Source organism: Hemicordylus capensis, chromosome 3 (genome assembly GCF_027244095.1).
Source record: "Hemicordylus capensis ecotype Gifberg chromosome 3, rHemCap1.1.pri, whole genome shotgun sequence".
NCBI classification, from domain to species: Eukaryota; Metazoa; Chordata; class Lepidosauria; order Squamata; family Cordylidae; genus Hemicordylus; species Hemicordylus capensis.
Window position 1 is genome coordinate 112114179 of NC_069659.1, and position 17085 is coordinate 112131263.

Here is a 17085-nt window from a genome sequence, read left to right on the forward strand (position 1 = left end):
CTGTTTTCTCAAATCCATTGGTGCTAAGAAAAATATTTGGCAAAATTCTTTGGTCTTCTATAAATCCCAGGTTATATTCCATATTAGTTTTAACTATGTACATAATTTGTTAAAGATGGCATGTTTCTATTAGCATAAAATTAAAGATCAGGGCACAATCCTCCAAACACAAAAATTCTATATAGCATGGCATTTTTTCCATTCATGCCCTGTACCATGTTTAGCCAGATAAGGTGTCAATTTAAGGAACACATTTAACATATAACTTTCAGTGGGACTTTGAGCTCTCATCCATGACTAAAAACAATGAGCTCTAGAAGTTATGTGAGCCATGGATCCCACTGTGGGTAAGATCTATGAATTCACTTCAGGCATTCCAACAGATGCAGAGAAGGCAGACTCAGAGGTGCACCTAGGTAATTTTGGAGCCTGGACCTCAAGGCTTTGAAGCCCCACCCCACTGCAAATTAAGCATCATCATGCTCGGCTGAGCAACTGCACTGCCTGGGACAGACTAAAGAGATTTTGGGCCCCCTGTGGAGACCCTGGACTTCAGCCCCAAAGTCCAGGGGTAAGAGCACCTCTGAGCAGACTCATAGGTCAATTGTGCTTCCACTTTTCAATTTCTTTGCCCTGTGTCCTTACATCTATGATTATACCCAAGGCAATGGGAAGGGAAGGGACACACAGAGATTGTCAGGCAATATGTTAATCCATAGAAACTGGTAATATTTTCCTCCCTGTAGGAGATAAAGTCTCACTTGACTGGCCATATGAACAACTTGATTGTGGCAGCATTCAATTTGAGATAGCTCTATTTCATCTTGATATGACAATTCTTGTGTTATTTATAATTTATCACATTTATATCTCCCTTTCCTCTTGGGACCTCAGGACAACATACATTGGATTCTCATTTTATTCTCACAACGATGTTGTGAGGTAGTTTATGTTGATAGACCATAATTTGCCAGAAGCTAGCACCCTGTGAAATTCATGGCTCAGTAAGAGTTCAATTCAGTTCCAGAACTTTATCCACTACATCATAGTGGCTCTCACTACACAATAGTGACTTATGAGATTATCATCAGCTTGGTGTGAACTATGTGCCTCTAGTATGCTGCTTGAATACCTAGATAAAGCAGTAGGCCATCTCTAAACAAGACCTGTTCATGCCACATGAATACATTGACTCCTGAAACAGCATTTAAAAGACAGTGAGCAGTACGATCCCAAGGTCAAATGCTACAGATACAAAAAGGTCAGTAGGAGAGATAGAGAACACAATTGCTTGTATGCCCATGACTGATTGGTTACATTTGACAGCTCTCGGCTTCATGATGCTGTTAGACACAGCTGAGTGTGAAATCTACATCAGGAATCCTGACTTGTTGGTGCAGCTTTGTTTAATGTGCTATGGCAAGACAACTCTGAGATCCGAATCATGCTGAGATGAAAAAGGACTTAAAACAGAATACTTGGGGATTCAGTAATGAGTAATAGAATGGAAATACTTCTCATACTGTGAATCTACATGCAAGAACTTGGTCCTGAATTTAGCAAGAACAGGGAGCTCGTCTTCCATATGTTCCCAAGTCAGCTAAAGAAATCAGATTAATTAATCTTAAATGACCTCCCCCTGCAAAAAAAAAAAGGGGGGTCAAGAAAAGAAATGAAAAAGATAAGACAGAGAAAAACAACAGAATGAAATAACAGCATTGCCAAACAGAATTCTGAATGTAGAACACACAGCAAGGCTTCTTATGCTGAATGACATGGGTGGGGAGAAGCGGTCCTTCAAATATAGGAACCACATGGGGTGTTGAAACAAAACAGTTACTTCCACAGTGATGGCATCATTCATTCGGTGGCCATTTGTATGAGTGACAGATGTCATCTGCCCATCCCGTATAGTTCCTGTACAAAAACATTACAAGTGTGGTGTGGGACCTGACCATGCAATTCCCAAGCTGCAATGATAATGTATTAATTTCCCCTTAGACTCATAATAGCACCAGCTAATAATATTAGTCTTTTAGGCCCAGGTCTTATATGCTTGTGTGATAAGATGTTGGGGTGTGGAGGGAGGGAAGTTTGAAGCTGCATGAAATGATGCCACCTCTGTTAGGTGAAAAGTACCCCCCCATGTAAAAAAAAAGTTAAATGGTTAAAAAAAAAAGGCAAATACTCACTGATCTGATTTGTAGTTGAACTATAAAAGGCATTGACAGTAGTTGGACTGGTAAACCACCTGTTGAAATAGTAAGATCAAGTCAAATCCTGTGAGTTTATGAACATAACAACAAAGATCTGTGAAAGAAACCAAAAGGGCTCATGCAGTGAGATATGTAAAAAGTCAAGGCATCTCTCTAGTTTTGCATTTCCTTTTTGTGACAGTATTCAGAACAATTGTCTACTGGAAATCTTTTTAATTGCCCCCCACCCCACCCGGAGCCTCCCTTGGCTTTGTTTTGTTTTGGTATTTGTACATAAGAAATGTACAGGATTCCTGCTGAGGATCCCCTGCCATAAGCTCACTGCAAAATAAGATTTGAGATTGTCATTATTAGGGAGCATCTTGTGGGGGAGATGTATTTCAAGAACTGCTTCTGAACTGGCAGATTTGAAAATGAATGTACGTAATAGGAAACCACAGTAGAAAATCCTCCACATTATCTCACCAGCTTGATGCAAACAATCCTGTAACTGATGGTCAATATTAACCTTGAGAAAGCAGAGAGCAACACAAAGATATGAGTGGTTAGTAGCAGTTATTGTGAACCTTCAAAACAATGAGGCTGTTTGTGTGGAGCATTGGGATCCACACAAATCCCCACACTACCCACCCAGCCTAACCCCACTCCCAAATCTGGCTCTTAGCAAGCGCTCCCTAAACCTAAAATGTGAGAAGGCACACACTCCCTTAACCCAGCTGCTGGGCTCGTGTGTCTCCTCAGCTCCACGGAGCCGAGGAGATACAGAGATGTGTGCCTAGAGCGCTCGTCTGATGGGGTAATCCCCCAAGGCACTGCGTTCATCATGTGGTGCTTTGTGGGATATCCAGAGGCCAGGAAAATTTGTCCCAGCCTCTGTTGATCCACACTGCTCCCAGCAGCGCAGGTCATGTGGGCATGCAGCTTGCATGCCAAAACGATCTAGAGCACTCGTCTGGGGGAAAGGTGAGTTCAACCAGCCTTCCTCCCACCCCACCCTGCCTGCCCAGTTCTATGAACGACCTCAGTTACTAGGACAAGCTATTCTACACTATTTGGCTACTCAGAAAGTTCCTGAAGGGCCATCGCAGGTTATGCCACCAGATCTTGCTTCTTCTATGAAACCAGAACTACATTGTGTATACAAATGCATGTAACGATAGCCCAACTTTAAAAAAAAAAAAAAGTGGGAAGGCCTTTCAGGAAAAAGCAACTGAGAGTGGAAAGCTGGATGGCAAAGGGTGTGTAGCTGGCCTGTTTCCCTGCTCCAAATCACACACAGAGACGGACATCTCTACCTCCAGTGGCTTTCCCTTTCATGGGCCTCCAAATGTATTTGAAACCCTGCGTGGGGATGGGGGGACTTCTTAGGAGGGAAATGACATACCAGAAAAGAATTAGGCCCCCTCTCCCACAGTTGCTGACATACTGCAGAAATATATCCATGTTTTGGCCATTGGCCGTAAATAAAGTAACTATCTATCTATCTATCTATCTATCTATCTATCCATTCTGTACTATCCTTAATTATATCCGTTTTTATGTCATCCTTAGCGAATGCCTTTAATGACCATTACAGATAATCAAGCTTTTTTCTGATAAAGTATATTCATTAAGAATTTCCCCCCTTTCTTTATATTCTCTAATAAGTAGGAAACTTGGAGATCAATCAAATCCTCAAAGAACAATGCCATGCGAATATCTTAAATATATAGCCTTATCTACTGAAAATTATCATTCTCTATGCAGATTGTATTTTGGATAAATGGAAAGTGTTGCCTTCTTCTTCATCCCTCTCCTTGTTCCCTTCCTGTGCCCCAATAAAGACTTTCTAATAAAATGATAAGATGACAGATATATTTTTGTAAGATAATAGAAGCCAGAAGATGACTGACATCTATGCTGAGGAGTCAGGAGAAAACATTTAGCAGGGTTGACTGCATTCCAATTTCAGAGTCATTTATGGCAGGAGCCAAATAAACTAATTTGAAATGCAGCAGCACAGCCACTTATAAAGAGGTGCCCTTACCCAGGACAAACCAAATGACTTTTGCAGTGACCTGCAGGGACACATTTGAAACACTGGACACTTTTATTGGAAATTTAAAATGCCAGTGCACATTTCAAGTCTCTACCATGGTCTCAACCTTTGACTTTATCTCTTTATTCCTAACTGATTTACCTGTCTCAAAGCTCTTTCTGCCCAAGTTCTGACACACAAAGTTTTTGCCAGATTTAACCAAAGGGCATCAAAGGTGTCCTCCAAGATTTCCTCAACTGTCAATTTGCTACACAATATATATTCAGGAGAATTAATAGTTGTTTAAAAATCATGGGCTGATATCCAGACTAATGAAACACTTGTGCAACAAAGTTGCACTAATGCAAGAATACTGCATAGCTGCATGAGGTCACAGGATGCTTGGAACTGCACTCTTGCACAAATGTTCCCTGAAAAACATATGAGGCATGCCATTAGGTTGTTGGGGTGTGCACAAAACCAGAAAACCCAGTTTGGTTTGAGTAGAACTAGACTCAAACCAAGCCAGGTACGGTACGGTTCTGTGCAAACTAGAGCCAGACTCTGTCCAACTCTAGTCTGAAACAGTTTGGGCCCAGCTTGGGGGAGGAATTTTATTCTATTTTATTTTATTAGAAAAATGGTGGACTTACCACCATTGCGGGGCTCCTGGGTGTGCTGTTGAGGATGGGAGGGGGGATATTTTTCCTGATGTCCCTCCCCCCCCAGTCAGTTTCGGGCTGTTTTGGGGGCTCTCTGCAGTAGGGATGTACATGGAACCGGTTCTGTGCATTCCCAGGAAGGTGGGGGTGGTTACTTTAAGGAGCAGGGAGGGTGCCTCCTGCCTGACCATCCCTGCCCCACCACTTTCCCCCCACCGGCACTCTCCCAAAAAACGTGGGCACATCGCACACGCACACCGGCCATTTCTGTGGCAACGCTGAATGGGATTCAAGGAGGAACACTGAAGCCCCGCACGCATGTTTTTTGGGAGAGCACCAGCGGAGGTGGGGGGAGTGGCAGGGTGTGGGCTGACAGGTAGGCTGCACCTTCCCTGTCATTTAAGGGGGGGGGGACTCACCCTCCAAACTGGTTCGAATGCTGATTGATGGAACCAGTTCGGCGTTCCAGAAAAGGAGTGCTGAACCATTTCCATGCACATCTCTACTCTGTGGTGGCAGGGGCCATTTTGGAGGCCACTGCGCATACCCAATGGCCATCTACGTGGCCTGTGACCCGGACCCCAATCTGGCCCTACACTGGCCCAGTGGGTTTGGCTCAACTTTGAGCTGTACTGGGCTTGGTCCAGCTCAAGGGCAAGACCTCAAGCCAGGCCAGTTTGTTGTCAGACCAGCTTGAAGTCGACCAGTTCGCACATTCTTTTTTGATTGCACACCTTGTTATGCTAGTGCAAACATATGCAAACACTACTCTGGAACTCAAGCTCTAGACTTAGCACTACTAGTTTGTGTGACAGCATTGTGCTTGTGCAAATTTGTGGAAGTGCCTCAATAGCCTGGATGTAAGCCTGCTTTTCCTCCCTAACTCTTCACGTGTCCCATTTTTTACTTGTGTTATAAACTTCTTCATTGGTCTGAATTCTTTGGACAAAGAAGAGGGGAATAAAACCAAGAGCTGGTTCAAAGGATAGAGTCCGCAGCATACATGAAGAAGAATGGGGTATCCCAAGAGAACCCCCTTTGGGGCATCCTCCACAGATTTCCCAACACTCTCCTAGCATATCCTTTGATTGCTTTTGTGAGCTGTTCATCTGAATTGCCCCTTAACATGCATTCCACAAATAATTGTTGGCCCAATTATTTGTGGCACTTTTGTCTAATTAACACAGTCTATTTTTTGTGAAGGACCAAATGTTATGCATATTTTTGCATCTCACTTTATCTGGATTTATTTTCAGTCTTTGTCCAAATCTGTAAGTGCAGAGAATGGCTGACTGGGGTCAACCAAGTAATACAAGGTAGAAATTGCTCACATAACCTTTATGTTTGCTGTGGGAGTGCCATCTGAAAGTACACTTGGGTCTATTTCACAAAAGACAAATTTTCTACAAGCATATAACTTCCATGAAGAAAACTAAATGCACCTGTATGCTTAGGGTCAAAGTATGAAAAATGCAAGAAATTGGTGAATAGGATCTTGCATCAATAATAATAGTAGTAGTAGTAGTAGTAGTAGTAGTAGTAGTAGTAGTAGCAGCAGCAGCTGTGGTGATGGGATTCAGATTGAAACCATGGTGCTCGGAGAGGGGGTTAACCCTTTCTCCTATGTTGTTTTCCCAACTGGAATAATCCCCCCCACCAAAAAAAAACCCGTTAATTGTCCTGCAACAAAAAACATAGGTACCTGTATGATGCCTGTACTCTTTTTCCCCACAATGCAAACAGTTTCAGGGGAAACCTCAATCAGGATAAACAAAGTAAAGAAAGAAGCTCAATCCCCTCCTTCCCAACCTCCATGGTCCCACTCTGAATCTCCCCGACTCTTATTAAAATAAAAAGCAATCAGTGGATCCTATTTATAGACCTCCTGTATCACATCTGCTTTGTTCAACACAACACCAGCTGATACTTCCTATATTTACATGCATAAAATAGGTGTACATTGTACACAGAAGTGGCAACACTGTAGAGAATGCAACTTCTGAGAAAGTAACAGACCATACTCTAGCAGTGTCTTAGTGGCAGAGCTTTGCCACACACTAATTTCAAAACATGGGATGCCTTCGGACATAATGCAGAAATGCAGGTCCAATGGATCCATGGATCTGTGCCCCTCCCCCCACTCCTCCCCACATCCAGACATACTGAAGAGTGCCCTCTCTGCAGTCAGCGAGACTGCAGAGAGGCGGAGGAGCTGGCTGTATGGGCTTCCTTCTTTCATAAAGGACAGCTCGCAAAGTCATTCTCAGCCAGAGCAAGGGAGGAGCTTCCTCCCTCAACTCCAGTTGGGGAAAAGCCTAACTGTAGAGCCAGCATTTGGACGTAATACTGGGAGGTACAGGCAGCAAAACTTAATGCAAACCAAGGATCCAATTCTCTGTTCAGGGAGGGAAACTGTGGATCCATTTTTGGCTTAAACTGTGGTTACCCGCATTTAGACATGCAGTTTGAGAAACCGGAGGTGAAGGGACCTCCAGTTTTATGTTATGTGCGAATGTGGCCATAGAGTTGGATTCTGCTGATTTTTTCATGCTTGCTTCCCTTATATAATTAGAGCTGGAAAACATCCCAGAATAATTTTGCATGAACAGACTTTTAAACAGAGATTGCTGACAAATTATGATAAATGCCTAGCTTAGTACAGAGCAAGCAGCTTATATAGACAGACATATTTGTGCAACCCTAATTAGTCTAATATGTTTAGAGCATTTTACTGCAGGATTCTAGGTTGAGCTTTCATAATATTTTATGAAGGGAAATCCTCTTGCAGTAGATCCAAAACAGCAGTCAGCAAACAAGAGTACATATTCAGAGTACAGTGACCAAAATACAATTACCATTAGTTCTTCTTAAAATAACAATACTATTATTATGAAGTATGTCGCTTTGTTTATAATACCAGCTTATAAGCACACAAGGCTTCACCATTATGGGTACTGTATGTAGTAATATTTTATGTTTTGTTGTTGAGGTGTTTGTCCCAGTGGAGATCCTGTAGGGTGTTTATGTGGGGGTGGGGGAGTCAGAAAGGAAAAGAGTTGGGGGGAGGAGGAGGAGAAATGGAATTGTTTCTGAATAAACACTTAGTTGAATCTACATAAGATTATTTTGTGTTTATGAGGGAAGCAGCTATGAAACATTTGGTGACAAGATTAGCTAAGTGTGTGAGCCTGCAAAGCTTGTTAATGTTCCTGCAACCACATTTCACTGCATTACTACTACTTCTACTGTGAATATTTATATGTTGCCTTTCAACAAAAGTTCCCAAAGTGGTTTACACAGAGAAATAAAAAATACAGATTACTTGGCCTACATTCCTGAACTGCTTTCTACTATCGCTGCTGCTGACTGTTTCTTCAGCTTTTTGACCTGCATTAAAGGTACTTAAAGGTACTTTCCCCTTATAAATCCCAGACTCTTGTTGGTCACTGGTTGCCCACTGCAGAATGGCTCGGATCCCACAACTGTAGCATGGCTATTTACTGGTCCACCCCAAGAGAACCTGCTCTTCCCAGGAAACAATAGGGGGCCTATTTCTGCAATTATCTCCTCACAATACAGACTCCTGATTTTACTCCAGCAAAGCAGAAGGCTATATTGCTTCACTGCCTGGGCTCTGAAGGCCAGATAATATATAATCATTTGCCCTTTCTTGCCAATTTCGAAGGGGATGCCAATTCTTATGAAACTGCTCTTCAAGCATTAGATGATCATTTCAACTCTACTTTGGATGTGATTGCTGAATGTTACAAGTTCTAGTCTAGATCCCAACTGCCTGGTGAATCTATCAATATGTCACAGCATTGTGTGACATAAGTGTAATCTATGAGTTTGCGACATTTACTGATGAAATGATTAGAGATCAGATTGTTATGAACAAAAACTGCTCCAAACTGTATGCAAAACTGCTATTGGAAGGGAAACTTACCTTGGATAAAGTTACAAAGATGGCTAGGACGATGGAAAATGCTCTTCACTGTGCCAAATTTGGTACCCCAAAATCTGAAATCCATGTTGTTCAATCTAAATCCTTCAAATCTCAATCTTCTCATGTGGCACTGCCCCAGAAAGTGGAAGCACCAGAAAGGAAGAGCTAATAATGCCACCAATGTGTAGACTCTGCCCACAAAGCCGATTTTGCTCATTGTCCCTCACAGCAAGTCAGTTGCAAGAAAAGGGGATAGTTTGCTAAGGTTTGCAAGTCTGCAGTCCACTCCATTACTGATTCTCTGAGGCTATTGCCATAATCCCTGGAAAGCAGGTTAAAAGAGCTTAGCCCACTTTCCAGGGATCGTGGGAACCACTGGGCTTGCAGGTGAGCCCGGTGCTCCCAAGGCGACTAGCCCGCCTAATTCCCCCTCCCCTTAAATGAGGTTAATGGAGCGAGTGCTCCGTTAACCTCACTTGGTTGCTTGTGTGTCACCGTGGTGCATGGTGACACATGAGTAGACACCCCCCAACCAGGAGGGATCTCTCCAGGATGCCCTGCACACTTCTGCGGGGCATCCTGCAACTTCCGGGGGCCACGTGGCCCCCAATCCCCGCACCCCCGCCGGCTTTGTGACAGAGCTGGCAGCTGTGTCGGTGGCCGATCCAGCCACCCAGCTATGAGTGGCTGCTCATCTGCGGGGAGAGCGAGCTGAGCTAAGCTCACCGTTCGTGAGAAGAGCTTCACTGTATGATAAGGAAGAGGTAGATGGACTACTTCCTGACAGTGTTTTTAAGTGTGACAGACTCAGACTCAGAACCTGCTTCTCCACATTGTCAAGTTAAACTTAGCAAGCAAACCAGTTAGCAAGCAAGTTAAACTTAATGGCCATAAAAGTGAAGATGATGGCTGATTCTGGTTCTCCGTACACTATCATTTCCCATATAATTTACAAGAAACTCCTTACTATTATTATTGTTATTTATTTTACATTTATATCCCGCTCTTCCTCCAAGGAGCCCAGAGCGGTGTACTACATACTTGAGTTTCTCTTTCACAACAACCCTGTGAAGTAGGTTAGGCTGAGAGAAGCCCAGAGTCACCCAGAGTGGCCCAGAGTCACCCAGCTAGTTTTATGGCTGAATGGAGATTTGGACTCGGGTATCCCCAGTCCTTGTCCAGCACTCTAACCACTACACCATGCTGGCTCCTCTTACTACATCAGATCTGCATTTCCAGCCTTCAGACATCCACCCATGAGAATATGGTGGTTCCCCTATTACCATAATTAGATTCTTCACTGCTCTACAAAGGATGTACTGCAGAAGAGAAAGTGTATATGTCACAAAAAGGTTTCTCGAAATTGGGCTGGAAACATCAGAAAGATCTACAGATAGTATTAGACCCAAAAAGCATGGAACCTGTATTACAGATGATGGAGCATCCATATGTCCAGGGACATTTTTGTATGGGGTGGTATAGATATGTAAGAAATAAATAAAATAATAAAAATATGCTGATATGATTGCTGCTATCTCAGATGTTTTTACTGATACTCCTGACACTGCGATACATTTCAAACATAAAATTCAGATGAAGGCAAAAGCAATACCCATACAACACAAAGTGTACATACCCATAGCAGTGTGCCAATCACTTAAAGAGGCATTTTTAAGACTATAGCATGCTGACATCACAAGAGCCTGTTGATTAATCGTGGGTCTCCCATTTGTTCTTGTATGGAAATCAAATGGTACACTTTGAATGTGCATAGATTTAAGAGATGCGAACTCCAACATGGTAGTGGATTATCATCCATTACCCAATATTAGTGAAATACTGCTTACTCTGAAAGAGGCCTCAGTGTTCACAACTTTGTACTTGTCTTTGGCCTATCCTGCTCAAACATTTTCATAAAAACACATCCTTCATTACAACAGAGGGTCTATTTCAATTCAAAATACTTCCCTTTGGATTAGCCTTTGCAGCTTTGGTATTTCAAAGAATGATACATGCCATTTTTGGGACTATGGATGGCATTACGTACTTTCAGGAGGACATTTTAGTATACAGCAAAACCACTGAGGATCATGATGTTAAACTAACAAAAGTCTTAAGAAAACTCCAACACCACAAGCTTATTATCTCTGCAGAGAAATGTCAGTTCTGCACACACTCAGTGACTAGAGGTGTGCACAGAATGGGTTTTGCATTCTATTCCAAGCTTGGAACGCTTTGAATAAAACATAAAATGGCCTGAATGTTCCCACTGAAACACCAGCAGCGTCTTGGTGTTTTGATGGAACAAGCCCATTACATTCAGAACATTCTGAGTGTTCTGGCTTTTTAAAAAGAAGAAAAAGAAGAGAGTGAGTGCGGCATCGGGGGTGGTGAGAGGTACCTTTAACATTAAATTAATGGAAGCTCTTTCTTACCAGTGGTAAAGCTGGCACTGCAAACCACCACCGTGGTGCTCTGCCCAGCATCCCATGCAGCAGTGGTGCAGCTCCAACTGGAGCTGATGTCACCTGACCTCCGCACATGCATGGAGGCATGAAAAGAGGCCAGGTGGGAAAACTTCATGGGGAAAACCTGCTCTGTATATAATGTGGCCTTTTGATAACCAGCCCACAAAACAAAGATTTGTGATAGTGCTGGTGGATTACTATTCAAGATAGCCAGAAGTTTCATTTGCTGACAACATTACTACGAACAAGGCATTCCAGTTCATGCCTGCAGTTTTTGCAAGGGTAGGTCTTCCTAAAGAATTAGTAACTAACATTTGAAGTGGAGCAATACTTGCATAATCATGGGATAAAACTCAAGACTCTTTCTTTGTATCATCCTCAAGGGAATGGCTTAGTGGAAAGAATGAACAGATTAGTGAAAGAAAGTTTACAACTGGCTACTACACATCAACAACCCTGGAAAGAGGCAATCCATGTCACTCTGTTTGCTTCTCAAACTATTTCTCATTCTACTACAGAGAAATCACCATCATTTGCTGAGGACGTAAAGCTACCACTGCTGAGAACATAAAACTACCACCTAACTTGCCCATTTGCAACAACTAATAGGACTTTCTATGCCATCTTGCTCCGAGGAAGCAGAGATACATGTTCAGATAAACAAGTGACAAAAATACAAATTGTATGTGGATTAGAAACAGGGTGTGAAACAGCGAACATTTCAGGTGGGATACTTTGAGTACAGCTGCCTTATAAAGTGAGAAAGGGATGTTCCCCATATTCTGGACCAAAACAAATAATTTAAGAGAGAGGAACTGGAGAGGACTTTGATCTTGCCTCTAGTTTTGACCTCAGATGAGGCTGATGAATGTGATGGGCAATCCTCTGGTGGGGGGTGGGGGTCATCACTAACAGCTCCTGTGCCAAGAAGTAGGAGAAGTAGGTGTGATAGGAGAACACCTAAAATACTCCAAGACTTTGCCATTGAATTTTAAATTAATGTAATTTTGGTTGTTATAAAGGAGTGGGATGTGTTATATTCTATCTAGTAATGTTTAGTTGCTTAGAAGTTTGTCCCAGTGGCGATCCTGTAGAGAGTGTGTGATAGGGTGGAGTCAGAAAGGAAAAGGGAGGGGAAGGAGAAGGAGAAAATGGAGTTGTTTCTGAATAAACCCTTAGTTAAACTGAAATAAGATTACTTTGTGTTCATGAGGGAAGCAGCTATAAAACACTGTACAAATGCATAACAAAGAACCTACCTTAGTGAGCTTTCAGTCTTATTATGGAAGACAGACAACAGATAAGAATTGCTATCACTCTACCCATGTATGAAGATAGGAGAGTGTTTTCATTGTTTTATGTCTTGCTTCATTCTGAACACAATGAAACAAGAAAGGAAGCAGTAACATGTTCCTATGTTTATACATGGGGAGAGTGGTAGGATCAGAAGAAGATGAGCGTGGTTTTAAAGTTAGAGCAAGAAACATCAATAACCTGCGCTATGCTGATGACACCACTCTGATAGCTGAAAAAGCGGATCATTTGCAAGCACTAGCAGTGAAAGTCAAGGAGCACAGTGAAAAAATTGGACTATGACTAAATGTAAAGAAGACTAAACTAATGACAACGGGTACAGCAACCAGCCTCAGAATTGATTATGAAGACACAGAAGTGGTGGATAGTTTCTGCCTTTTAGGACTGGCCATCAGCAGTAAAGGATCCAGCAGTCAAGAAATACGCTGCAAACTAGCACTTGGTAGGGTTGCAGTGAAGGCCATGGAAAGGATATTTAGATGCTGTGATGTGTCTATACCAGTGATTCTCAAACTTGGGTCCTCAGGTGTTATTGAACTTCAACTCCCATAATCCCCAACCAAAGGCCACTGAGGCTGGGGATTATGGGAGTTGAAGTCCAATAACACCTGAGGACCCAAGTTTGAGAATCCCTGGTCTATACCTACAAAGATTAGAATCATTCTGACAGTGGTTTTTCCCGTGACACTCTATCGATGCAAAAGCTGGACTTTGAAGAAGCAAGACAGAAAACGTATTGACGCTTTTGAACTTTGATGCTTGAGAAGACTTTTGAGGATGCCATGGACAGCCAAGGAAACAAACAAATGTATCATAGAACAAATCAATCCAGAATTTTCACTCGAGGCACAAATGACTAGGCTCAAACTGTCATACTTCGGACATATTATGTGAAAGCTCAACTTCCTTGAGAAGTCCACAATGCTGGGAAAAGCTGAAGGAAAGAGAAGAAGAGGACAACCAGCAGAAAGGTGGATGGACTCAATTATGAGAGCAATGAATGCACCACTGAGAGAAATCTTAAAGGCCAAGTTGAAGACGGATCATCCTGGAGAGAATCTATCTATGTGGTCGCTAAGAGCTGACACCAACTTGCCGGAACTTTATCAATCAATCACATAATAAGCAGTTAATCATAATATAGCAACAGATATGAATTGCCTATATGTTGAATTACAAAATAGCAGTGTATGTATGTATGTATGTATGTATGTATTCATGTATACTTGGGCCTCACTGGCAGCTGGCTCACTCACTGACATGAAACTCCCAGACCAAACCACAAAAGATAAAAACAAGACATTTTTACATGTAGGTTCCAGACCTTGCCTGAACTACCAAAAAAATCTCAAACCCCAAGAAAATCCATTAATATCCTGGGAAATACCAATGGGAAAAATTCTCCCCATTGGCTAACATGGGGAATGATACTGCAAAAGACTAGAGTCACAGAGAGCAAAGATATTAATATGCTTGCAGACTGCAAGCACTCACTGACTCACTGACATGAAACTCCCAGAACAAACTACGAAAGACAGAAATGTGCCTTTTCTCTGATAGGTTCCACACTCCATCCAGGCTATCAAAAATTTCCAGTGAATCTAGAAAAATTCATTAACATCTGGGAAAATTTGGGGAAACACATGGAGAATGAGACCTCATAGAGCTAGAAAAAGACTAGAGTCTCACAGCAAGATAAGATAGTAATATGCTTGCAGACTACAAGGCCTCACTGACTCACTCCCTGCCTCCTTGCCATGAAATTCCCAGACCAAACCACAAAAGTTAGAAACATGTCGTTTTTGCAGGTAGGTTCCAGCCCTTGTCCAGACCACTACAAAAATCCAAAATCCCAGAAAAATGCATTCATGTCCCATAAAATGCAGAAAAACTCTCCCATTGGAAAGCATTGGGAATGATATATCAAAGAAAAGACTATATTCACAGGAAAAGACTAGATTCACAGAGAGATAAGATGTTCATACACCTTCTAATGGCAAGCCCTTTTACGTATGTGTGTGTGTGGGGGGGGGGAATAGGTCCAATGTTCACAATTCTATTCTACTAGTGGGCCCGGGCACAGAGCATCTGTGCCTCTAGTGTGGCCGGGCCCACCACCGCCTGCGCTGCGGCCGGGCCCGCCGCCTTACCTCCGCGGCCGGGCCCGAGAGTGCCGCCGCCGCCGCTGGACCCGAGAGTGCCGCCGCCGCCGCCGCTGGGCCCGAGAGTGCTGCTGCGGCCGGGCCCGGCCAGGCCCGCCACCTCGCCTCCGCAGCCGGGCCCGCCTGGCTCCCCGGCCATGGCCACCACTGCCGTTCTCCTGGGTGTGCTGCCAGCCAATCAGGCGCCCCCTGCAGCCCAGCCAATCAGCTGGGCTGCCGGGACGCATTTCTCCTGGGCACACCCAGAAGAATTATATATATAGATTTTCAGCATTCAAACATCGATTGAAAATGCTTCTTTTTATACAAGTTTCTAATGGTGCTTAGGACATTTTTAAATGTATCTTTAGTACTGCTTTTAGACACATGCTAAGTTTTTCTGATTGTTGTGCTGTTTTACCATCTGCTGCTTTTATTGCTTGTATTGCCTTTATGACATTTGCTGTGTTTTATTGCTGGCTGTTCATACTGTCGTTTGTTTGTGATTTGGTTTTATTTTTATATCGATTGTAATTATGTTCTGTGCCACCTCAGAAATTAAAGCGGAGAGGTGGAATCAAAATGTTTATAATTATCATATAATACTTCAGCTCTCCAGTTCAGACACCAAATTATGCAACGTGTACTACTGTAGACATGAATGTGGAAATTCTTAGGCTTATGTGCTTGCATTTGATTCATTGCCTCCCTTTAGGCCCAGGCTTCCTACGATATTCAGGGCCTTTGACTAGTTTTAAAGGGCTGACTGGTCTATCCTAGAGGAGTTAATGATATCAGCTGGCTGAAATGAGGTAGGTACTTTATGCTTATGTCCAGGGGCGGAGGGAGGCTAGCGGTGGCCTGGGTCCAGCCCATCGCTGTGGCCCCTAGCCCCGCCCCCTGTGTCTGATGTCAGGTGCTAAGCCCCACCCCCTGCATCTGACATCAGACACAGGACAGGGCTTGCTTGCAAACAGCACAGCCCCTGAGGGGCAGCCACCCAGGTTCTTAGAACCCTTTTGCTCGATGGTGGCTCTGCCCCTGCTCATGTCATGACACAGGGGACTGCTCTCTTCTCATTCCCTATTGGCCAACCATTTGTTTTTGTTCTTTTTAAAAATAAGTGGACAGGGAGTTAAGGGACATAAATATGAAGATTGTGAGGGAGAAGTTACATTAAACAGTCCTTGAAGGGTAAAAATAAAATAAGCTAAACTGCATTTACCACTTGCTGAGTTATGAAGCAATTCCTTTCAGTTTAGAGTATACCAGAGATGGGGGAAGATTCATGGGGACAGCCCTAAAGTAGTAGTAGTAGTAGTAGTAGTAGTAGCAGTTGTTGTTGTTGTTGTTTTGAGATTATCTGCCAATTATTTTCACCTTTGGTGACATTTTCCATTATACTAAGAACCTCTTCAGGGTATATTAGTGAAGCTAATAGCCAATTCCACAGGAATGAAGAATCAAGGGTGTTTATCTCCTCTTTGACAAAAGAGCAAATGTTTTTTCATTGCTCTGGAAACTTCTGCTGAGCTACAGATAATGTATTTTGCTGATCTATGGTGCAGAAAAGTCTTGAAATGATCCCTTCAGGGTTGCTCTTACAATGTATGCCTGCATAATAATTACAACACTGCCATCACAATTGCTAATACCTTTGAATTCTATAATAAGTCACAGAGGCAAAAGCCCCAGTTCATAGATTTTTCTTATGCTTGCTAGTGGGCACATTCCTCATTTCTCATCAAACATTATCAATATTGATCAGCTACTGAGAAGGCAAAAGATACTTGAATAAAGCCCTCTCCAAAAAGATGATCAGCACTGTCAGAGTAGCCAGTGCTGGTAATTTTTGCAACAGTGCACACATGATACAGGTGTACTATACACATCCTGTGTGTGTGGTGAATTTGGGAGGATCCTCTCAGACACTAGCTCTTTTTGCCTCCAGCAGGGAGGATGCACCTCACTGAACTGGAGGCAAGATCTAGAATCCTAATCTAGAATAGGGATGTGCACAGAGCCAGTTTTCCTGGTTCGGCTTGAATCCAGTTCAGATTCAAGCCACCCCAGGTGGCTCAGGCTTGATCAAGCTGGACCTGGTCTGGCCTTGAGTTGCCCAGGCCAGCTCACAAGCCAGCTTGAGGAGTATGCATGTAAAGGGGAATACTGCAAAGATTCCCCTTTACAAGTAAAGGGCTTTAGTGACAATAAATGCGGAGATGGGGGTGAGGCAAGAAAAAAGGAATCCTTCTTTATGGTGGCAGCAGAGGCTCCTCCAATCCCCACACCGGCCTCCCAAATGACAGGCCGGGCAGGCT

At 43.0% G+C, this 17085-nt stretch overlaps 1 protein-coding gene across 2 annotated transcripts in view; it reads right to left on the reverse strand.

Moving 5' to 3' along the window:
• The window catches only part of PHEX (phosphate regulating endopeptidase X-linked), a 178266-nt gene that overhangs the window by 32753 nt on the left and 128428 nt on the right, over positions 1–17085 (reverse strand). For both annotated transcript variants that reach the window (XM_053305270.1, XM_053305271.1), the window contains one exon: positions 2193–2251. In XM_053305270.1, the coding sequence (XP_053161245.1) occupies positions 2193–2251 (59 nt within the window). The remainder of the gene's footprint in view (positions 1–2192; positions 2252–17085) is intronic.